The sequence below is a fragment of the Perca fluviatilis genome, chromosome 11 (genome assembly GCF_010015445.1).
Source record: "Perca fluviatilis chromosome 11, GENO_Pfluv_1.0, whole genome shotgun sequence".
In the NCBI taxonomy this organism is placed as follows: domain Eukaryota; kingdom Metazoa; phylum Chordata; class Actinopteri; order Perciformes; family Percidae; genus Perca; species Perca fluviatilis.
In genome coordinates, this window is record NC_053122.1 from 11,150,723 (window position 1) to 11,169,463 (window position 18,741).

General features: G+C 40.6%; 1 protein-coding gene across 12 annotated transcripts in view; it reads right to left on the minus strand.

The window, feature by feature from the left end:
- Nucleotides 1-704: 704 nt before the first annotated feature.
- Nucleotides 705-18,741, minus strand: part of ctnnd2b (catenin (cadherin-associated protein), delta 2b) — a 169,577-nt gene continuing 151,540 nt past the window's right edge. For 6 of the 12 annotated variants that reach the window (XM_039816120.1, XM_039816125.1, XM_039816122.1 and 3 more), the window contains 8 exons: nt 16,180-16,353; nt 15,624-15,774; nt 10,859-11,117; nt 9,990-10,083; nt 9,741-9,867; nt 6,878-7,006; nt 5,924-6,000; nt 705-3,539 (listed from right to left, as the gene is read on the minus strand). In XM_039816120.1, the coding sequence (XP_039672054.1) occupies nt 3,276-3,539; nt 5,924-6,000; nt 6,878-7,006; nt 9,741-9,867; nt 9,990-10,083; nt 10,859-11,117; nt 15,624-15,774; nt 16,180-16,353 (1,275 nt within the window). In that variant the 3' untranslated portion in view covers nt 705-3,275. The remainder of the gene's footprint in view (nt 3,540-5,923; nt 6,001-6,877; nt 7,007-9,740; nt 9,868-9,989; nt 10,084-10,858; nt 11,118-15,623; nt 15,775-16,179; nt 16,354-18,741) is intronic. The other 6 variants (XM_039816130.1, XM_039816129.1, XM_039816128.1 and 3 more) reach the window with 3 other exon arrangements.

Here is an 18,741-nt window from a genome sequence, read left to right on the forward strand (position 1 = left end):
CAAATGTAAGCCGGCAATTCAGTTTAACATCAGCTTTTACAAAAACTTCCATACCATATTGGTGTCATTCAGTTTTTTTTAAAGACATTCTTATTAATTAGAACTATTTCCACATTTCCCTAAAACTTCTCCTTCTTTTAACCAGCAATTCAGTGTAGCGACAGCTTTTAAAAAAAAACTTTTGTTTGATATATTATTGGTATTGTTCAACATTTCAGTGAAATTCATACTAATTAAAACCTTCCCAGTTTTCCAACTATTCTCACTACTTCTCCTTCTTTTTACACAATTATGCCAGCAATCCAGTTTAGCTTTAGCAATTTTGCTTTTCAGCATTCAAAAGCATTTTCTGTATTTGAGAATGCAGTTTCATTGAATGGGACGTAGATTTTAGGAGACAGGGCTGCTCAAGTCAATTTGTTCCTTCCTTTCTTACATTTGCCCAAACAATGGTCCATCCTTAGAATTACAGCATCACACAACAATAACTGAAGAATTTAAGCAACAACATGGTCACTGTTATGGATTATCGTTGCTGCATGTAAAGTAGGATTTCAAACTAAAAGCGTATGGTATGCTTTAGGAATACTGTAAAAATACCTACATCATCATACACAGTTAATGGTAAAACACAGAATACCAGCAATACTGTCCTTTAAAACACTGAAAAATGGAAAGAGAACAAACAACTCCCACAATCCGAAGTTCTTCGATGGTCCGTTTATATTTTTTGGAGGAGTTGCAATCTGTTTGAGGCAATAGAAAGATTCACAATTCTCTTTTTAAAACACGTTTGGTCTAGCAACAAAAAGGTTACCGACGTTATATCTCCATACAGGTCTTATAGTCAGGTTTTTCTGCCTAAGGATCACAAGGACATACATAACGTTGTCAGTTTCCAGATGCTTACTAACAAATACAGTCCGTCTGTTTTTCATCCAGTTTTCGTGGGGACAGTTGTATTACAGTATAAGTCATTTTTCAAGCATCAGAAGATGACTCCTAAGACTTCTAAACAGCGGTGGGTAGGGAGAACCAGGGTCTGTTGTCACATTTTACAATTTAGCCTTTCTCACTTAAAAAAAGAAAGAAAAGAAAACCAAATCACCATTTAGTTTCAGGTTTACTGACAAAGAATACTTGTGCATTCATGGGTGCATTTTTTGCTATTAAGCATAATAAGACCAATTAATCAGGGCGTTTTCATGCATAGGATATACAAAAATCAAACTTGTGATTGTTCTCCGTTATGTGGCTGAAAAATCAATACATTGTTATCAATCCAAAGGGGAACAAACATTTTGAGCACAGTTAAAATACAGACATGTTGGAAATACTTCTCATGGATGTAGCACCTTTTTGGACTGCTTTAGTGAAAACGTGGATCCCTGGGCCCTGGTCTACTCTACTCCACATAGCAACAACATTACTACACAAAGTCGACAATTTAGTGTGTTGACCAGAAAATAAAATGTGAACAAAATTCCTACATGTAGCCGTTTTTTTTTGTTTTTTTTTACAAGTCTTTTTCCATAATGTTGCTGCTATAAGTGACATCCACATCTGCACATAAAAAGTATATATTTATATTTATATAATATATATCCGTACTCTATTAACAGTTTTGTCTACCATGAAGTTAGAATTGCCACCCATCTCTCAGAAAAGTCTTTTTTTGTACTTCAAACAATGATTTTTTTACAACACAGAAATCAACTAATTTTGTACAGCTTTTGAGGAAGCGTTGCTCCGCCTGGTCACAGTCCCTCCGTGATTTTCTTTTTTCTCTTTTTTATTTTCTTTTGATATTTTCTCCCCAGTCCCGGTGCAGTTAAGACAGGTTTCATCCCGGTAAAACACAGTTTAGAAAAAACAAAGCATTTACAAACTGGCAATCGTTAGAACCGCGAGGATATTCAGCTGAGAACTTCAGCTGAACTTGGACCCTTTAACACACCCCTAACCTTCCCCGCTGGGGGGAAGTAACCCTTGTTTGGCACGGTTATATACACAATGAGCACATTTCACTCAAAGGAGGGACTCATGGGAACAAGAAAAGGGAATTTGAGGTGTTAATGTGGAAAGATAGCCACCAAAAAAAACAAAGCTAGCTGAAAGAAATTAGAGTTTTGTCACAGAAAAAAAGCTGCTCAACTGTTTGAGTCAGCCATTCTGTGAAAATTATCTGAAGGGCAGTTAAAGGAGCACCATGACCTAACAGAATTGATGCTTCAATACCCAATTCATATCCAACATGTCACAATAGCAACGCGTGGACATCCGTCTGCAGCTGTGATATGAATTTTGAAAGTCTGAGTGCAGATATTGTGTGTATTTTTGAGTGTTTTTAAGGGGGGATAGTTAGTGACGTAGTGAGGTTGACCCAATGACGAAAGGCCTGACATGACACAGAAAATAGTGCAATGTACAGTACACAATGCATATTCGCAAATGTACAGTGTACATCAAATACTATACAACCAGAATTGAGAATTAAAAAAGTAGAAACACAAAAAAAAAACTGTAACAAATGACAAAGTCCAGAAGCCTTCTTTGCACAGAGGAGGATGCATCACGCTGAAGCCATAGAGAGAAACAAAGGTTTGTGTGACAGACGTCCTACATGTTCCTACAGCTCTGCTTCTTGTGCTTCACATTACGAAAAGCCATGTTGCTATACCACATATGTACAGGTTTCTCCTGGGTATATCTCACACATTCCATTCACAATCCAAAACCTTCCATTCTTAAGTCCACGGATTCATTTTTCTCTTTCATTGTCCTTCATTTCCATATATTTCCCACTTTTGCCATCTTTCCCTTCATGTTCCCTTTCATCATGTCCCTCCCTCTTACGTTCTGTATTCAGAGGCCTTCAGGTGCAGGAGTTCTTTCTGTCTGCTGAACCTTGCAGCAGTAGTTGATCCCAAACTAAACACAGAAAGAAAATGTGTCTGTCACTTTTGTTGGTGGTGTACATGCACATGCATGGCTGCTCCTCCGTTCGCTTCTGTTCCTCCTTTGTCCACTCTCCCTCCTCCCTCAGACGTCCCCGACAGGAGTGTAATGTCTTAGATTTTCTCTTGTCTCTTTTCCTGCACTCCATCCTCCCCTTCCGTCGTCCTGCTATCTATGATGCTACTCAGGAACTACAGAGGAGGATGGGGAGGAAAGGGATGGAAACTGTCCTCTCATCTTCTCTCTCACTCTTTACACTACACCCTTCCCCTATCCATCCTCTCCTCCTCCTCCTTATCCTCCACCCTCATCTCCCATTAGACCCAGGAGTCTGGTGAGGCCGGATAATGGCTGGTCTCATAGTTGAGCTCGCTGTAGGGCCGAGAGGCTGAGTAGAAGTCTACATAGTTGCCGGTGGACTTGAGGCCCTGCAGGTGCATGTTGAGGTCACCCTGCGGCGGGCGCCCGGCCGCATGAACCTGGTTCTCGTAGAAGGCCTGGTCCTCGTAGTTGACGCTGTCGGGCGGGGGAGGATTTTGGAAAGGAGGGTAGGGCTCTGAAGGCAGGCCTTGAGAAGAGATCTGTAAAAAGAAAAGCAAAGATCATTATTGAGAGAAAAGCAAGATTATGATGGCCAGGTCCAAACCGTTGTCACTACCCGATTCGAGTCGAGTGCCGATGTGAGTCGCGCATGCTCAGATTTAAACGGTTTATGGCCCAAGTGTCATGGAAATCATTTCAAAAACGTTTTAGCTATCTATGATTGTTTGATTGCTAACGTTAGCTCAAAACGCCATTCAAGTGACAGCCTTTGTTGTGTTTGATTGCTAACTTGTAGCTAGCAGTCATTTCCAAATAATTTTAGCTATCTATGATGTTTGATTGCTAACGTTAGCTCAAAACGGCGTTAGCATCTTGTAGGCTACTTGTTGCAAAGTGACGCATGCGCGACTCACATCGGCACTCGACTCACATTGGGTAGTGACACCCTCATTACTTGAGGCTACATGCACAATAGTTCTCAACTGAACAAGAGCATTTAGAAATAATGCACACAAAAATATTAAAATGTCCAAAAACCACATCAGCCAGCTCTAGCTAGCTAGCATGACATATGTCATTCTGATTAATGGCAGCTAGAGGCAGTACAAAAACTAACCCAGTGTCTTTCGGACCTGCCTCGACTGAATCCGACTGCTAAATTTGAGACCCACCTTGACCCAAACCCTATATTCATCCCTGACTTATAGCCTATACTGCTAATTAAAGGCCTTGGCTACACAGACAACTGCAGAAAGAGATACATTTCCTAATAATTTACATTTAAAATATAACCAAATCCAAAGCCGACTCTTTATTCATCAACACAGTTAGAAGAATCATCTAATCAGACTACACAGAGTTAGCTCCTTTACATAGTGATGACTTGTTTGCGTCCAAGACTATTAGCAGGCAGCATGGAAGCCCTCTAGTGTAAACATGCATACAATTAGATGCCTGCAATGTATAGTAAAGCATGTCCTTAGACAACTTCTGTTTTGATAATATAAATAAAATTGAATTGAATTTGGTAACAATTTACTTGAAGGTATCAACATAAGAGTGACATGACACAGTCATGACACATGAACCCTAACCCTAACCCTAACCATAACTTGTCATGACAAAAACCGAATGACACTTACTGACAGAAGCGTTATGTCATAAATGTTTATGACTTGTTTATAATGTTTATGACACGTTCATGACAGTGTCATGTCACTCTTATGTAGATACCTTCAAGTAAAGTGAAACCTTGAATTTCATGTATAAAACTTTGTCATCAGAGCTGAAATAAAGGTTTGCTGTTGATCAGATGTGAATATTTGCTGGTTCTGTTAGCCTTCTGTGATAGAAAACTAATTATCTACAGTTTGAATATGTCAACCTGGGCTCTGGGAAATTCTGATGAACAATTTTCACTATCTGTCAATACAGGATCTAACAAGTATTATTTATCAGCTACAGGGGATAATGAAAATAGACTCTGCACCCCTGTTGGTGACTTGTTTTCTTTGGTGACTTGAAATACTGTAATTTGATGCATTTTCCATCAAAAGCCAGCCATCAGTTAGGTATCGGTCAGTTAGTGGAAAGTGTCTTTAGCTAAATAGTTTACAACAATTTGGTTGGCTGACCAGATTGTTCCTTAGAAAGCAACCTGGTATCTACACACAAAATGCATTAGATTATTGTACATTGTTATGAGACTGCCAAATTGTACCTTTAGAGATACAACCAGCCTCAGATATTGCTTCCAGAGGGTTTGATGGGTAACATGAAAGGCTTTTACTGGCACAGCACAGATTCGAATGCCACATGCTGAGAGCAATTTACTGCAGTACTCCTATAATGCATAAACGGGACTCTATAGAAGTTTATAGTGACCCTCGTAGTATTTTTTATATCCCCTTTGGTGTCACTATTAAATTCCAATACAATAAAAGGGACTGCAATATTTTGTCTCCATATGGAACTTACTAGGGGGTTTCTGTACAGTAGTTCCTTCTCCTAAAGGTGATGTGAGTCATGACGAGGTATTTACAGCTTATTTAAATGACAGCTAGTAGCAATAATTCATCACTTAAGTACTTGTCTCAATACAGAGACAGAGTGCTTTTTTTCTGCAATCTCGGTTGACGCTTTTAGAAAGCATTTGAAAACATACTTGTTCCAAATAGCTTTTGTCTCATGTTTGTAATTTTTGGTTTTTTTGAACCCTCACTCAAACTGCATTTATTGTTGCTTGTTTATTTTCTGTTTTGGATTTTAATGTTTTTTAATCAAATGTCTTTTGTGTGAAGCACTTTGTGACTCTGTCTGTGCTATATCAAATAAATTACTTACTTACTTACTTACTTTGTGATCACATTTTAAGGGGAACAACTATGGTCACATTTAAACACGGAAAAGTGACTTGTCGTACCTGATTATACTTTAGGTCATCAGTGGGCGACACGTATGCTCCTCTGTGCAGCGTGGAAGACCCGCTGGAGAGCTGACCTGCAGAGACAGAGAGGATGAGGACTTCCAAAGAATATTTGCTCTGAAGCTTTTATTCAGGTAGTACTGAGCAGAGGCATGTGGGTAGGCTGTCATTGTTATGAATGATGATGATGATGATGATGATGATTAAGGATGGCTTGAAACTCAATGTTTCCCACATAAACATTAAAACATTGTACCGATCGAAAATATCACATTAGACTTACAAACACTCCCTAAAGTTCCCTGATTAATGAGGGACTCAATTACTATTTAGTGGATGTCTTGGATGAATCTGACCAACAGCATGACTGAGTGATATCAAATAAAGTGATAAGAATCCTAACAAATTTTAGAATTTGGAACAGGTGGACTTCCTCTAGAAAGTAGCATTTGGTGCATTGTCATATCATTGACAAAAGTCAACTTGAAAAGAATAGTTCAACATTTTGTGAAACATGCTTATTTGCTGACAGTTACATGAGAAGCTTGGTATGCTAAATATGAAGCCAACGCCAGCAGCTGCTTAGCTTAGCACGAAGACTGGAACCAGGGGGAAACAGCTAGCGTGGCTCTGTCCAAAGGGAACATATTCAATCTACCAGCACCTCTAAAGCTCACAAATAAATATGTTTTATAACATGGTGAATACTCAATTCTGATTGGCTGACACCACATTAAACTAACTATTTCATGGCTCCAGCTTCATTTTTTTGTACAGAGAGTGGCATAGATTTTACATTTACCAAAATGTTGAACTATTCCTTTAATATATTAAAACTAACACTTACAAGTGTTTTTATTATTTATTCCAAAGCTATCCACTAAGCTGACAACACAATAGCTTTATAGGAGAATGTGTTTTTGTGTCAGACATGCAGTGTGGAATTCCTACCCATCATGGCGTCCTTTCGGGATGTGTGTTCGCCCTTGTTGCCATGGTAACTGGCATTGCCAGTCGACTCGTAGTCTGCCTTCCTCTCCTTCAATGCCATCATCTCCCTCGGGGAAGTAGGGGCACTCGCTACACACACACGCACGCACGCACGCACGCACGCACGCACGCACGCACGCACGCACACACACACACACACACACACACACACACACACACACACACACACACACACACACACACACACAGGGGATATATTTAACCTTCAATCTATCATGAACACATTATCAATACGCTTTTGGATTCAGAATAAGGAAACTGCAACAGGACAACTACTTACATCACACTGGAGTCCCTTCACGGCAGAAAGGCCAGATTTCTCAAAGCATCTCAGGTTTTGTATTTACCTCAACAAAGGCACAGCACTCTGAGACTTCACTGTCTGTATCATTTCCTCTAACCATCATGATAAAATGAGTCAAAAAAGGGGGGCACTGGGTGCTCTTTGTATTGCGACTCTGCGGGTATTGTGGCATTCTTCACAAATCTGGCTTTTTGACCAGGGTGCGATTTCAAAGAGGTAAATATTGAGTCATCTTTGCTCTCTGCATCTGCTTTACTCTTGCCTCTGTCTTCTTATTCTTTATGTCTGGCTCTCTCCTCCTATATTTACTACATGTACACATTTTAAGCTTAAACTCCCACTGGCCTTTATTTCATCTCTGTCTGTCTTGTCATTATTCACCCAAAAAGTAACATATACAATATACACACCTAATAGTTGGGTGAGTATACAAAATGCTGGACTGAGAGGGGGTGTTGTGATCAGTGGCAAACAGTAATGAGTTAGATCTAGTTAGCCATGTTGAAAGAAACCTGGCTATTGATTCAGTGCCATATGGTTCGGTAGTGTTTCCTCTAATATTCAAAATCATTATCAACAGCCTTTCACATAGAAGCTGCTGACTATGATGCAGCCCGCCAGCCTGTTTGTGTGGCTGCATCTGTCGCCTTGTCTCTCCTCTGTGTAACACATTTAGCATTGATCCCTACACACATTAATGCTCTGCTAGTATCTCCAGTCTACTGTAATATCGGCACCTACGCGGCCAATTATCCTGCTGCTCCGGTAAACAACTGTTGTAGGAATATACACAACATTCAAACGTTTCTTTTATATATGAAAAATTAAGCAGTAAAATTAAACAAATTACTTAAAGGACCACCGGCATGCACAATTGTAAACTGAGAAACAAAATAAAAAATGTTAAATTAGCTTCCAAACCAGTGTTTATCATTTTGCCACTGTCAGTTGACAGCCTCATAAATCCAGTTCTGGAGATTTTTTTAAAATGTGGTCCAACGAGACCCAATCCAATGCTCTCACATATAGTAATTTCAAACTGGTTTGAACTATGTATTGGCTAGCAGATATAGATCGATATATCTCCCTAATGCAACTTATGTAATACATTTATTGCAGAACTGAAACTATTATATTACAAAGAGAACTGTCAACTCGTTAGACTCCGTTTCCATCTTCAGTCTGACATTGCCTCCAATCTTACCGATTTCTGTTGGGGAAGAAGATTCAATTTGATTTTCCCAATTACTACCGACCAACATGTCCTCCTGAATTTAACATCATTTTAAGTCGGCACTGATCTGTAGCCATGCTAACATACTGGTTTTGCTGGGGTTTTAAGAGTGGAGCGAAGTAAAAACAAACGCTTGACAACAGCTTGACAACGTTGGTCCCACCCATGGTGCTGATTGGCTACTCGTACGTCAACCTCATTGGATCCACTACCTTACACCTCTGCTATTTTATATCTGTAGACCTATACATTTTAAATATGAGCAACCTTACTTGGTTGGACCTGGTGACCTGGTCATTTCCATGAAACTTCCCACACAGCACAAATCTGAATTGAATGTTGTCGCATTTATATAATACAAACAGCAGCCCGAAATTAATCATGCACAGACAAGTTAAATGCACGTTGTGTTTGTCTTTTTAAGAGGGATCTAATAAATGCATCACTTCATTATCATCACTTGTGCACACAGAAAAAGTCAGTCTGATTAATCACGAAAAAGTCAGCCACAGAAATGAGTCAGCGTTAAGTAGCTGAGGAGATTCTTCTCCTGTTGGAAAGGTCTATGAAAATGAGAAAGGTAATAAGTTGCGAAGACGATGTAAGGTTTTACAAGTTTTAAAACTCCATCACTGATGCAGCCTGCGAGAGAACGTAAAAATGCTCTGCTTCCTGCATTGAGGCTCTTTCCGTAACAGCCCTGAGTAAAGTCATGACTCATAAGGTACATTTACATAAAGGGCACTTTTGTCTGAATGACAGGAAGACATTGCTTTAACACATCTACACGACGCCAGAAATGGTACGTATTTCTTGTTGAAAAGGGCAGTGAAACATTTTGATCACATTCCACACATGTATCCATGGAAACAGATTGTTGGTGTTGGTTTCACTGGACATTGTTATTATCCCACCATAAGTTTCAGACCCAGATAAGAATTAAGCTCATGGAGAAAACATTACATCACACATTACATTTCTCTTCCAATTTTTTCAAAGTTTGTGAACTTTAGAGGATGATGCCATGAGTTCAACAATACTGAAGCCTGGAAAGCTCATATTAGTCAAACCCCTAATTTTTGACAACACAAGGGCGGAAACTTTTAAAGGAGGCACTGTGCAAGGATTTTACTTGACAGCAGAATAATTTGGCTGTGGGCGCCGTGGTGTGAAGGTTAAAGCAGACTTCAGCTAGTGTTTGGTTGACTGGACTGTACTAATAGAAAAAAAGATTGATAGAGGACAAAAGGGAACAGGAGACTCACCTGATCGATTGTTGGGTGAGGTCCGTACGGGAGAGATGGACGGAGTACGAGAGGAAGAATAAGGTCGCTGTCTGTCTCTCTCTATCGTAGAGGAAGAGCCGACAAAATGGTACTGGGAATAGCCGTCCTGAAGAACAGAAGAAAGGGAAGAGAAAGGATGAGAAGAGGAGAGGAAAATAGACGAGACTGTGTAGGAAATCATTGCTCAGCTTCCAGTGTTAATACAGCCAGAGTACATTCAGACTTTACCTTTTTGTAGAGGCTGCGGAGGTCTCTGTATTGCCACATGCTGTTCAGGACTTGAGATGCTGCTTTCACCACTTTAGGACTATGTCTGGGAATTCAGCAGAGAGGGAAAAACACATACAGTATAAAGCTTGACTGTCCTTCGTTTTTGTTTTCTGCTAGTGGAAGCTATTAAAACATCAAAATGCAGAAGGGTGAAGAAACCGACATAAAGCAGAGACACTTAAACCAGTATCTAAAGCATTGGCTGACTGCGGTCTCCAAAGAAGAAAGAAAGTGAAAATGAAAATGCCTTCTTTATCTCCTCAAATATTAAGTACTTAAATTGTACTGAGGCCAAATTGGATAATGGCTTGCTTGATTGATTGATTGGCCAATATTTCATTCTGCATCCTCCAGGGTTTGACACAGCTGACTAATGGCTGTGGGTTCAATTGGCTCATGTGGCCTTATCATCGTTCTAGCAAATTATTTCTTAAAGTCATTTTGGTAAATGTTATTGTTTTGGTTTCTGTGATTGCATGTCATGCCCTTTGCAGTGAGGCAAAGCAGGGACATTAAAAAAGTGAAGGACAAGAAAAAGATTTAAAAACAAAAGACCATGGGTTTATACCTTCGGTATCTGAAAAAACAACTCCTAATGATTTATTCTTCGAATAGCACAAATTAGTTTTAGCCTATGATCATTCAGAGTCACATTTGCCATACTGATTGTTGAAAATGTTCTTTCTTATATCAGTTTGAAACAGTTTTTAATGCTGTTGTAGCTTCTATCAAACTGTAAGAACACTGCCCCATGATGGCCCTTCTACACTCTCTTCTTCTTTCTTTACGGCCCCTTCCACCTGACATCATCTTTCCATTCGGCTTACTTGTCTCCTTTGCTGCGGGCGACGCCGATGAGCTTCTCGATGCCGCCGGCGTCCCTCAGGGCCTTGGTGTTCTCCATGTTCTTGGTGATGACTTCGTGCAGTGCGCAGCAGATAGCCGTGATGGTGTCGTCCGACATGGTCTTCCCCGCCAGGATGCTGCTGTTGGTGCTTCCTCCGCCTCCTCCTCCCCCGCCGCTAGTGTTGTTGTTGTTGCTGCCTCCAGGCAAACGGTGCACCAGGTCCCTCATGGCGTATTTACCTGTGGCCAAGAGTGACAGGGTGGGTGGGGGTGAGGTGGGATAATATTGTTTAAAGGGTTTGGAGGTGTAAAGGAGAAGACAAGGGGTGGTGATGGTGCAGTGGATATGACACATACCTTTGGTGTGGGAGACCTGGGTTTGAGTCCCACTGTGATATATCAACCAATCCCTGAGCAAGACCCTTAACTCCTAGTTGCTCCAAAGGTGTGCCACCTCTGACATATATAGCAATTTAGCAACCAAGTTGCTTTGGATAAAAGTGTCAGCTAAATGTAATGTAACAAGATGGAAATGGTGATTTAAACTTTTGGTATGCTAACTTTGAGGTTGTTTTTGGCAATACCTTTTTCTTTTTAAATAATTTCTTTTGGCATTTCCACATTTGATCACCAGGACAGCATAGATATGAAAGGGGAGAGAGAGGGGGAAGACATGCAGGGAATTGCCACAGGTAGGATTCAAATCCCGGATCACTGCATAGAGGAATAAACCTCTTCATATGGGCATGCGCTCTACCAACTGAGCTACACGGGCGCCCTTTGGCAATACTTTTAATCTGGTGAAGGTGGGAACAACTGTAGGCTGGAGAAAAAAAATCTATCGAAAGAGATAAAGATCAGTAATGAATATCTAAAGATCTATGTCAATTATGTTCTCAAAACATACATACTGATCCCACTAGTTGATTCTATCTAGGCCTGCACGATAAATCGTTATAAAATCGCGATCTCAATTCACCCTGTTCACTATTTCATTTTTAAATGACTTCCATTAAAAAAAAAATTTGGACACAGTTCAGGTCTTCACCCTCAGCCAATGACAAAGCACCACTCGTCGAGCGAGCGCGGAAGTTCGGAAATAAACCAAATGGATGTTGATGAAAACCCAGGTACAGGTGACGAGAATCAGCCAACCACTCAGTCTCAAACCGAACTCGTTCCGAAAGAAGTGAAAGAACTTGAATGGCCAGTTGAATTTTAATTCTATAAAAGGCAAGCAGTTAAAGAGTGTGCTAAGAAATAATTCTGTTTTTGATACTGTACTTAATTGGCAATTTACAAACTTCATTTCTCTAGAGACTGAAGGTGTAGCTGCAGCATGTTGATTGCCATGTTTTAATTATGTAAAGACATGTTGAAGGAGTTCAGATAGAGCCGGTATCAGGGCCATATTTAGTTCAATATGTTGGGTCACTATTTTTTGTAGCCTACTGTACTTAAATGGCCAGTATTTACTTTATTTTCTTTATTCATTAAAGCCTCTATGTTTACAGGCTTGTGGTGATGTGCAATGTGCTATAGGTGCTAAAAATCTATGTTTGGTACAGCCAATTTATTTTTGTTTTGTCATGGTTCATGTGTGCAATAAACATTACACTTCGTGAGAAAAAAATCGTGGCAGAGAATTGTGATATCAATTCTAAGCTAAAAAATCGTGATTCATATTTTTCCCCGAATCGTGCAGGCCTAATTCTATCTATAAAATAGTATAGATCTGAAATAAGGAAAGTGTTAACGAACCTTCCTCTGCTCCTTCTAAAACACCCGGCTGTGACTAAGGAAATACAGCCTGGCTGAGTGGCTGTCAGACAATGATGAAAACTTGGCCACGCGATCTAACACAGACTGACTACATTTCCCATGATAGCTCAGTACTGCTGTCAGGTAATCTTGTCCACTCTGACCTCTGCCCCTCATTCTGGTTGGTGGGGGTGGGGGACACGTCATGTCCCACTGACAGTTGACATCCACACTATATGTGTTTTCCTGCAGTAAAAATCCTGCTGGCATATGTTTCGTTTTGATTCATGTTGTGTATTAAACAAAAACTAATACCAAAAATAATAATGATGTACAGTATGTATACTGGCAACTAGGTACTTTCTAAATGTTGCACATGAACCCTGCTGGGAAGAAATACAGTATGCGCTGCATCCAAAATTCTATACTAACATGCTATTAAGTAGGCTAAAACAATATTTGAAATTTTTTATCCAGCCATTTTAGATCCAATAATATGTGAATTGCATAGTATTTCCAGTGAAATATTACAGTATGCAAACACTGTACACTATATTGGCATAATACTGGTTCACCCAAAACTTCCTCAAATTAAACAGTAATAAAACCGAGGTTCTCTTCATTGGCACCAAATCCACTTTATCCGAAACCGACAGTTTTTTTCTAACTATTGATAACTCCTCCGTTTCACCCTCCCCCAAGGTTAAGAGTCTGGGTGTCATCCTTGACAGCACACTATCCTTTCAGTCCCAGATCAATAACATTACCCGGTCTGCCTACTTCCACCTACGAAACATCAATCGTCTCCGCCCCTCCCTTACCCCCCACACTGCCGCCATCCTTGTCCACAGTCTCGTCACTTCCCGTCTGTATTACTGTAACTCTCTCCTCTTCGGCCTTCATCACAAATCCCTCCATAAACTTCAACTGGTCCAGAATTCCTCCATCCACCACATCACTCCTGTCCTCCAACAGCTCCACTGGCTCCCGGTCCAGTTCCGTATCTAATTCAAAGTCCTCCTGTTTACATTCAAGGCCATCCACAACCTCGCCCCCCATATTTGTCTGATCTCCTCCCTCAGATCCTCTTCCTCCATACACCTGTCTGTCCCCTCCACCCGTCTCACCACCATTGGGAGCAGAGCATTCAGCCGCTCTGCTCCCTGTCTCTGGAATTCATTACCACCCCAACTCAGAAACATCGATTCATTCCCCCAACTCAAAACACATCTGTTTAAAACTGCCTATTCCACTTGATGTCAATTGCTCTGCCTCTTTCTGTTGTTTCTATTTTATTCTTTATTTCTACTTTTTTTGCTGCTTTTAAATGTCTTATGTATCCCCGTACGGTGTCCTTGAGTGCAAAGAAAGGTGCCTTTAAATAAAATGTATTATTCTTATTATAAATATCCCACAATGCAATACGATAGTGATGACAACGTTCATAACAGACAATTGCAGACAGCAACCAAGGCTACTCTATAACATCAAAAATGCTTGAAGTGTAAGTATAAGATTTCACTTTGCATAATATATTCTTTAAAATTGTTTAGACGAGTTTGCCTGCGCCTCACATTTTGTAACAGCTGATGTACTCATACAGACGTCAAGAAAACCCAAATAATTACAGCTCAGTGCCTCCGAAAAAGATACATACTAACATTATTTCACACAAAAATATGTTGAACAATACACATATTGGGTATGAAGTGCATAGCAGGCGATTTCGGACGCAGCAATGGTCTTTACCGGTTCCACCATTGCGATAGTCAGCAGCAAGTTATGCTACACTAGTTGCAAGACGAGGAAATATTTAGCATGAGCAATGCATTAGTTACATTTATGGACCAAAGTCGGGAAAAATGAGTCTCTGAGCTGAAAAACACTGAACACAGTACACTGCCGTGCTAAAACTAGACCAGTTGCTTCAAGTGATACATAAACACTCCATCACTTCAACTTTCTTAATGACTTTTTCAATTTTAACGATAACTCTCTTCAAATAAAAAGTCATTCACACATTTAAACTGGCTTATTACAGTACGTTATCAAACATGATTGAACCATGTAAACAGCTTAATTCAACTATTGCCAAACACTTGCGGTATTGTCAATATTCACATTATTACAAACCCACAAACGCTGAAAGCAATCAAGTTTGTAACATTGCAGCAATAATGTGTGCAGACTGTATTGATATCTCATGCTGAAAGCTACACAAGAAACACAATATGTCACTAATCCAATTTTATCATGTCAACACAACACAACGTGAGGGCAAAATACACATGCATGCCCCTGATATAAGATTGACATTACAACCTACACTATACACATGACTGGTTGCATTCACATCTGTAGACAGCACACACAGTCAGCTTAGCTCAGAGCCTCAAGCATCAGACAGAGCAAGAGGAAGGAGGCATGTGGTTGTTGCAAGGGGACCAGCAGAAAAGCAGAGTTTATTACAGATATCGGTCTCCAAAGGAAAATCAAGCATCATACGATCATTCAGAGCAACACTATTATCTGCTTAAACAAAATTATCTTTATATCTGCATAAATACAGACAAATACTTTTTTTTTTTATTAAAGACAACTCCACAAGCCCACTGCCAGTCTGCCATTCCTAACAGCAGTAACCCTCTACACAAGTGACATTTTAACAACTCCTTTAAAAAAGATTACCTCTAAACATGTCTACTTAAACAAGTATCATATTCATTATTAAAGCGAGTAATTCTGCAAGTGGGTCAAGATAACAGCACTTGTTTTCAGTGCCATTATCTTAAATTAACACAGAATAAAGCACATTACTCCACTAGTATAACAATAAAATGACACTCAAGTAAAACTCTTAAATACAGTTAGTTTTCTTTGGAAATCATACATTAACCCATTTGCTAATTGGCAATTTGGTGTTTGTCCCTTTGTGGAACTTCACTCTTTGAGTGTATCTTTGTTTGCTGTGAATGAACAACTCACCAATGAGCTCCTTGTTCCTAATGTCCAGAGCCATGTTTCTCAGCGCGGTGGCCACGGCACAAACCACCCGGTCGTTGTCTATCCTCAGCAACTCCACCAGGATAGGGAGGCCCTTCTCCTTACGCACTGCAGCCCGGATATACACCGACCACTGGGCAGGACAGAGGGGGGAGGTGGACAGAGAGAGCATCACAGATGCCCTGTTATTCATGCACTTTCCTTTTTGCTTATTTCTGGTGTATTCTGATTGATTCTCTTTACTGATGTATTACATTATGGTTGGCTGACAAAAAATTTACAACTTTGGGGGTGGCAGTAGCTCAGTCCGTAGGGAGTTTGGTCGGGAACTGGAGGGTTGCTGGTTCAACTGGTATGGACTGAAGTATGGAGTGTGGACTGGTAGCTGGACTGCACTGCCAATGTGCTCTTGAGCAAGGCACATTTTTCCGTATTTTCGAGAATTCTAACTTTCAGAACACTTTGGCACCTACTGGAATTTTCAATACACTTCTGCAGATGTCCTTCAGTATCACAGTGATATAGGCACAGTCCTTACCTTCCAGCTGCCAGCAGCTAGGTTCTGCAGGGCCCCAGCTGCTCCCTCCAGGGTGTCTGGGTTGGAGCACTCAGACAGCAGTGTGAGGTAGGGCTTGACGATGGTAGGGTGCCATAACATCTGGATGCCTTTCGGGGGCTCCGCCAAGTCTGGAAATGGGCCGACGCCGTCCCACTGCAGAAGATAAGACATAATTCAGAATAGAAAAGCATTTTGAATTCTGTGTGAGGCGAGCTTTGACAGGGGTAAAGTGCCAGCATGGTCCCCTCAGGCAAGAACAGGGGAAGGAGAGAGAGGGAGAAGATTTACTACTCATAAGCAGTTTATAAATAGTGTGGCGTATTATCTATTTGTGCATTTTGTTTTTCTATCTCCTCTGTAATTCTAATCTGACATTTCCTCCTGCATTGATGATGCATTTTCAAAAAATACACACATACTGTATATCAGTAATAACTGCGAAAGCTTTGGCTGTTAAATACAGGAGGTTTCTCAGTGACACTGCAATATAATTTAAACAGATTAGTGGTACTGACATTTGACTGACGTGTGTTGATGATTACATGCACATGTTGGACTTGTTGTTATATGCATCCTCCTTATCTTTAAAATACAGAGAGCAATGCTTAGCTAGCTAGCTAGCTACAACTGTTGAAATTGGCTAGCCACAGTCATTTCAGTTGGAAAAAATTACAGGAGCTGGCAAGAAATGAGAAGGCTGCTTTTGTCGACCACTGCCTTAAATCAAGGACGTATTTTTCAATCAAATATGAGTGGCAAATCTCCCACTGGCAAGATTCTCTGTACACCAGATCACTGTACTGTTCACACTACACAACTTGCTGTCTTGTAATCGGAGTCTTGAAGTTGTTGCGGTTTTCACACTATAGGACTGACAGGCGACAGGGGGGGTCACACACTACAAGATATTTCACCAAAAGGAATACCCGATGAGTATTGGTGCATTCCAGCTGAACTGGAAAGTCGGAACTTCTGAGTTTCCTGTTGGAAATTTCAACTGGATTGCCCCCCTGAAGTTGGATTTCTGACTCGAAATGTCAAGATAACCACTCAAACACCGACATCACAAAATGGCTACTCTGGGCATCAGAGTAGCCATTGAAAAAGTGAAAGCTGTATGAATATACTGTTATTAGCCCCTTTGTATTATTTGTGTCTCATTTAATCAGTCGTACACACAGTCTCTCCATCTTCTATCTGTGGACAAGTTGCAACGGTGTTTCAACGGCATGCAAAACACAGCACAATGCATTGATATCAACTGGAAATGCTGCTTAGATATCTGGAATGCATCTTGCGAGGTACCAGCAAGCCTCCCAGCTCGAGGTCTGATTTGCGAGTGCCGAGCCAATGCTTATTTCCCCCTGATCTGGGCCTTCTGTTGGGGAGTTCCAAAAACCTGTCAACTAGTGTAAAATCAAGGCTAAAGTCATGTAGTGTGAACTAGGCATTAGAGAGGGGGCAGGGCTTAGCAAACGGTCAATAGACACACATATATGCTATATGTTTACAAAGTAACTTATTATACCATCCACACAAAAGTTCAGCTCATAATAGCTGTGTTTATGGTTTTCTTTGTTCGGCGTCGTTGTCTCTCAGCCCATGTCTATGTATCTTCCTGTACATTTTGGTCTGTGTACTGTGTGTAGGTCTATTTGAGAGCTACTGAAAACTGGAATAAGTCATTGTATGCTTAAACATAGTTGGCCTGTACGGTGGATTCTTTATCTGAATCGGATTTGTAGGTGTGCTGTATATATTAAAGGTACTGGGATGTGCTGTGTTTTTCCTATTTTTTTTCATTACATAATATCAGTCCACACGTTTGTTTTGTATAAAAAATGATATCATCCTTCCATCTGCAATGACGTAATCTCACATGACATCTGATGAGGCTCTGTAACACTGCCAACAAACTGCACTGTTGTCTTCCTCTGGTTCTCTTTTCCGTCTTTGAATTTATTATTACAGTACTTCCTCTTTCCCCTCTCTCCTCTCTAATCCTTTTGTATTTTCTAGCCCCACCCTTAACTCCAACTTCCTTGACTCTCCCTTTATATCTCCTCTCCGCCGACATATCCTTTCCTCCTCTCGTCTCCTCTCCTCTTCACTCCTCTCCTCATTCTCTCCTCTAATTACCCCACAGTTGATAGAGTTTTGCCCTCTCCAACAAGCTCCCCAATCGCTACTTCATGGTAATCACCCACAGCTGCACTGGAGTGGAGACAGACAGATAGAGGGAAAAGGGGGGGGGGTGGGGGTGGGGGAGTTATTTTCATTATGGAGAGGTTATGATTTGTCCCTTTACAATCTGATCCCAGGGTTAGTTTTAAGATCCCTCATCTCTCTGGTTCTGCCTGGATACACAAAAATGTCATTGACTTGGCAAATGGAAGTAAAGGCCTGGCTCAATAACACTTTTTTTTTTAAATCTCCCCTTTTCTGTCTTTTCTAGAAATGAAAGGGGGGTAGCATGCAGGGCTAATGAGCAATTCACCCACCCTGATCCACCGGAAGTGTTGGGTTTTCAATCCCCACAGC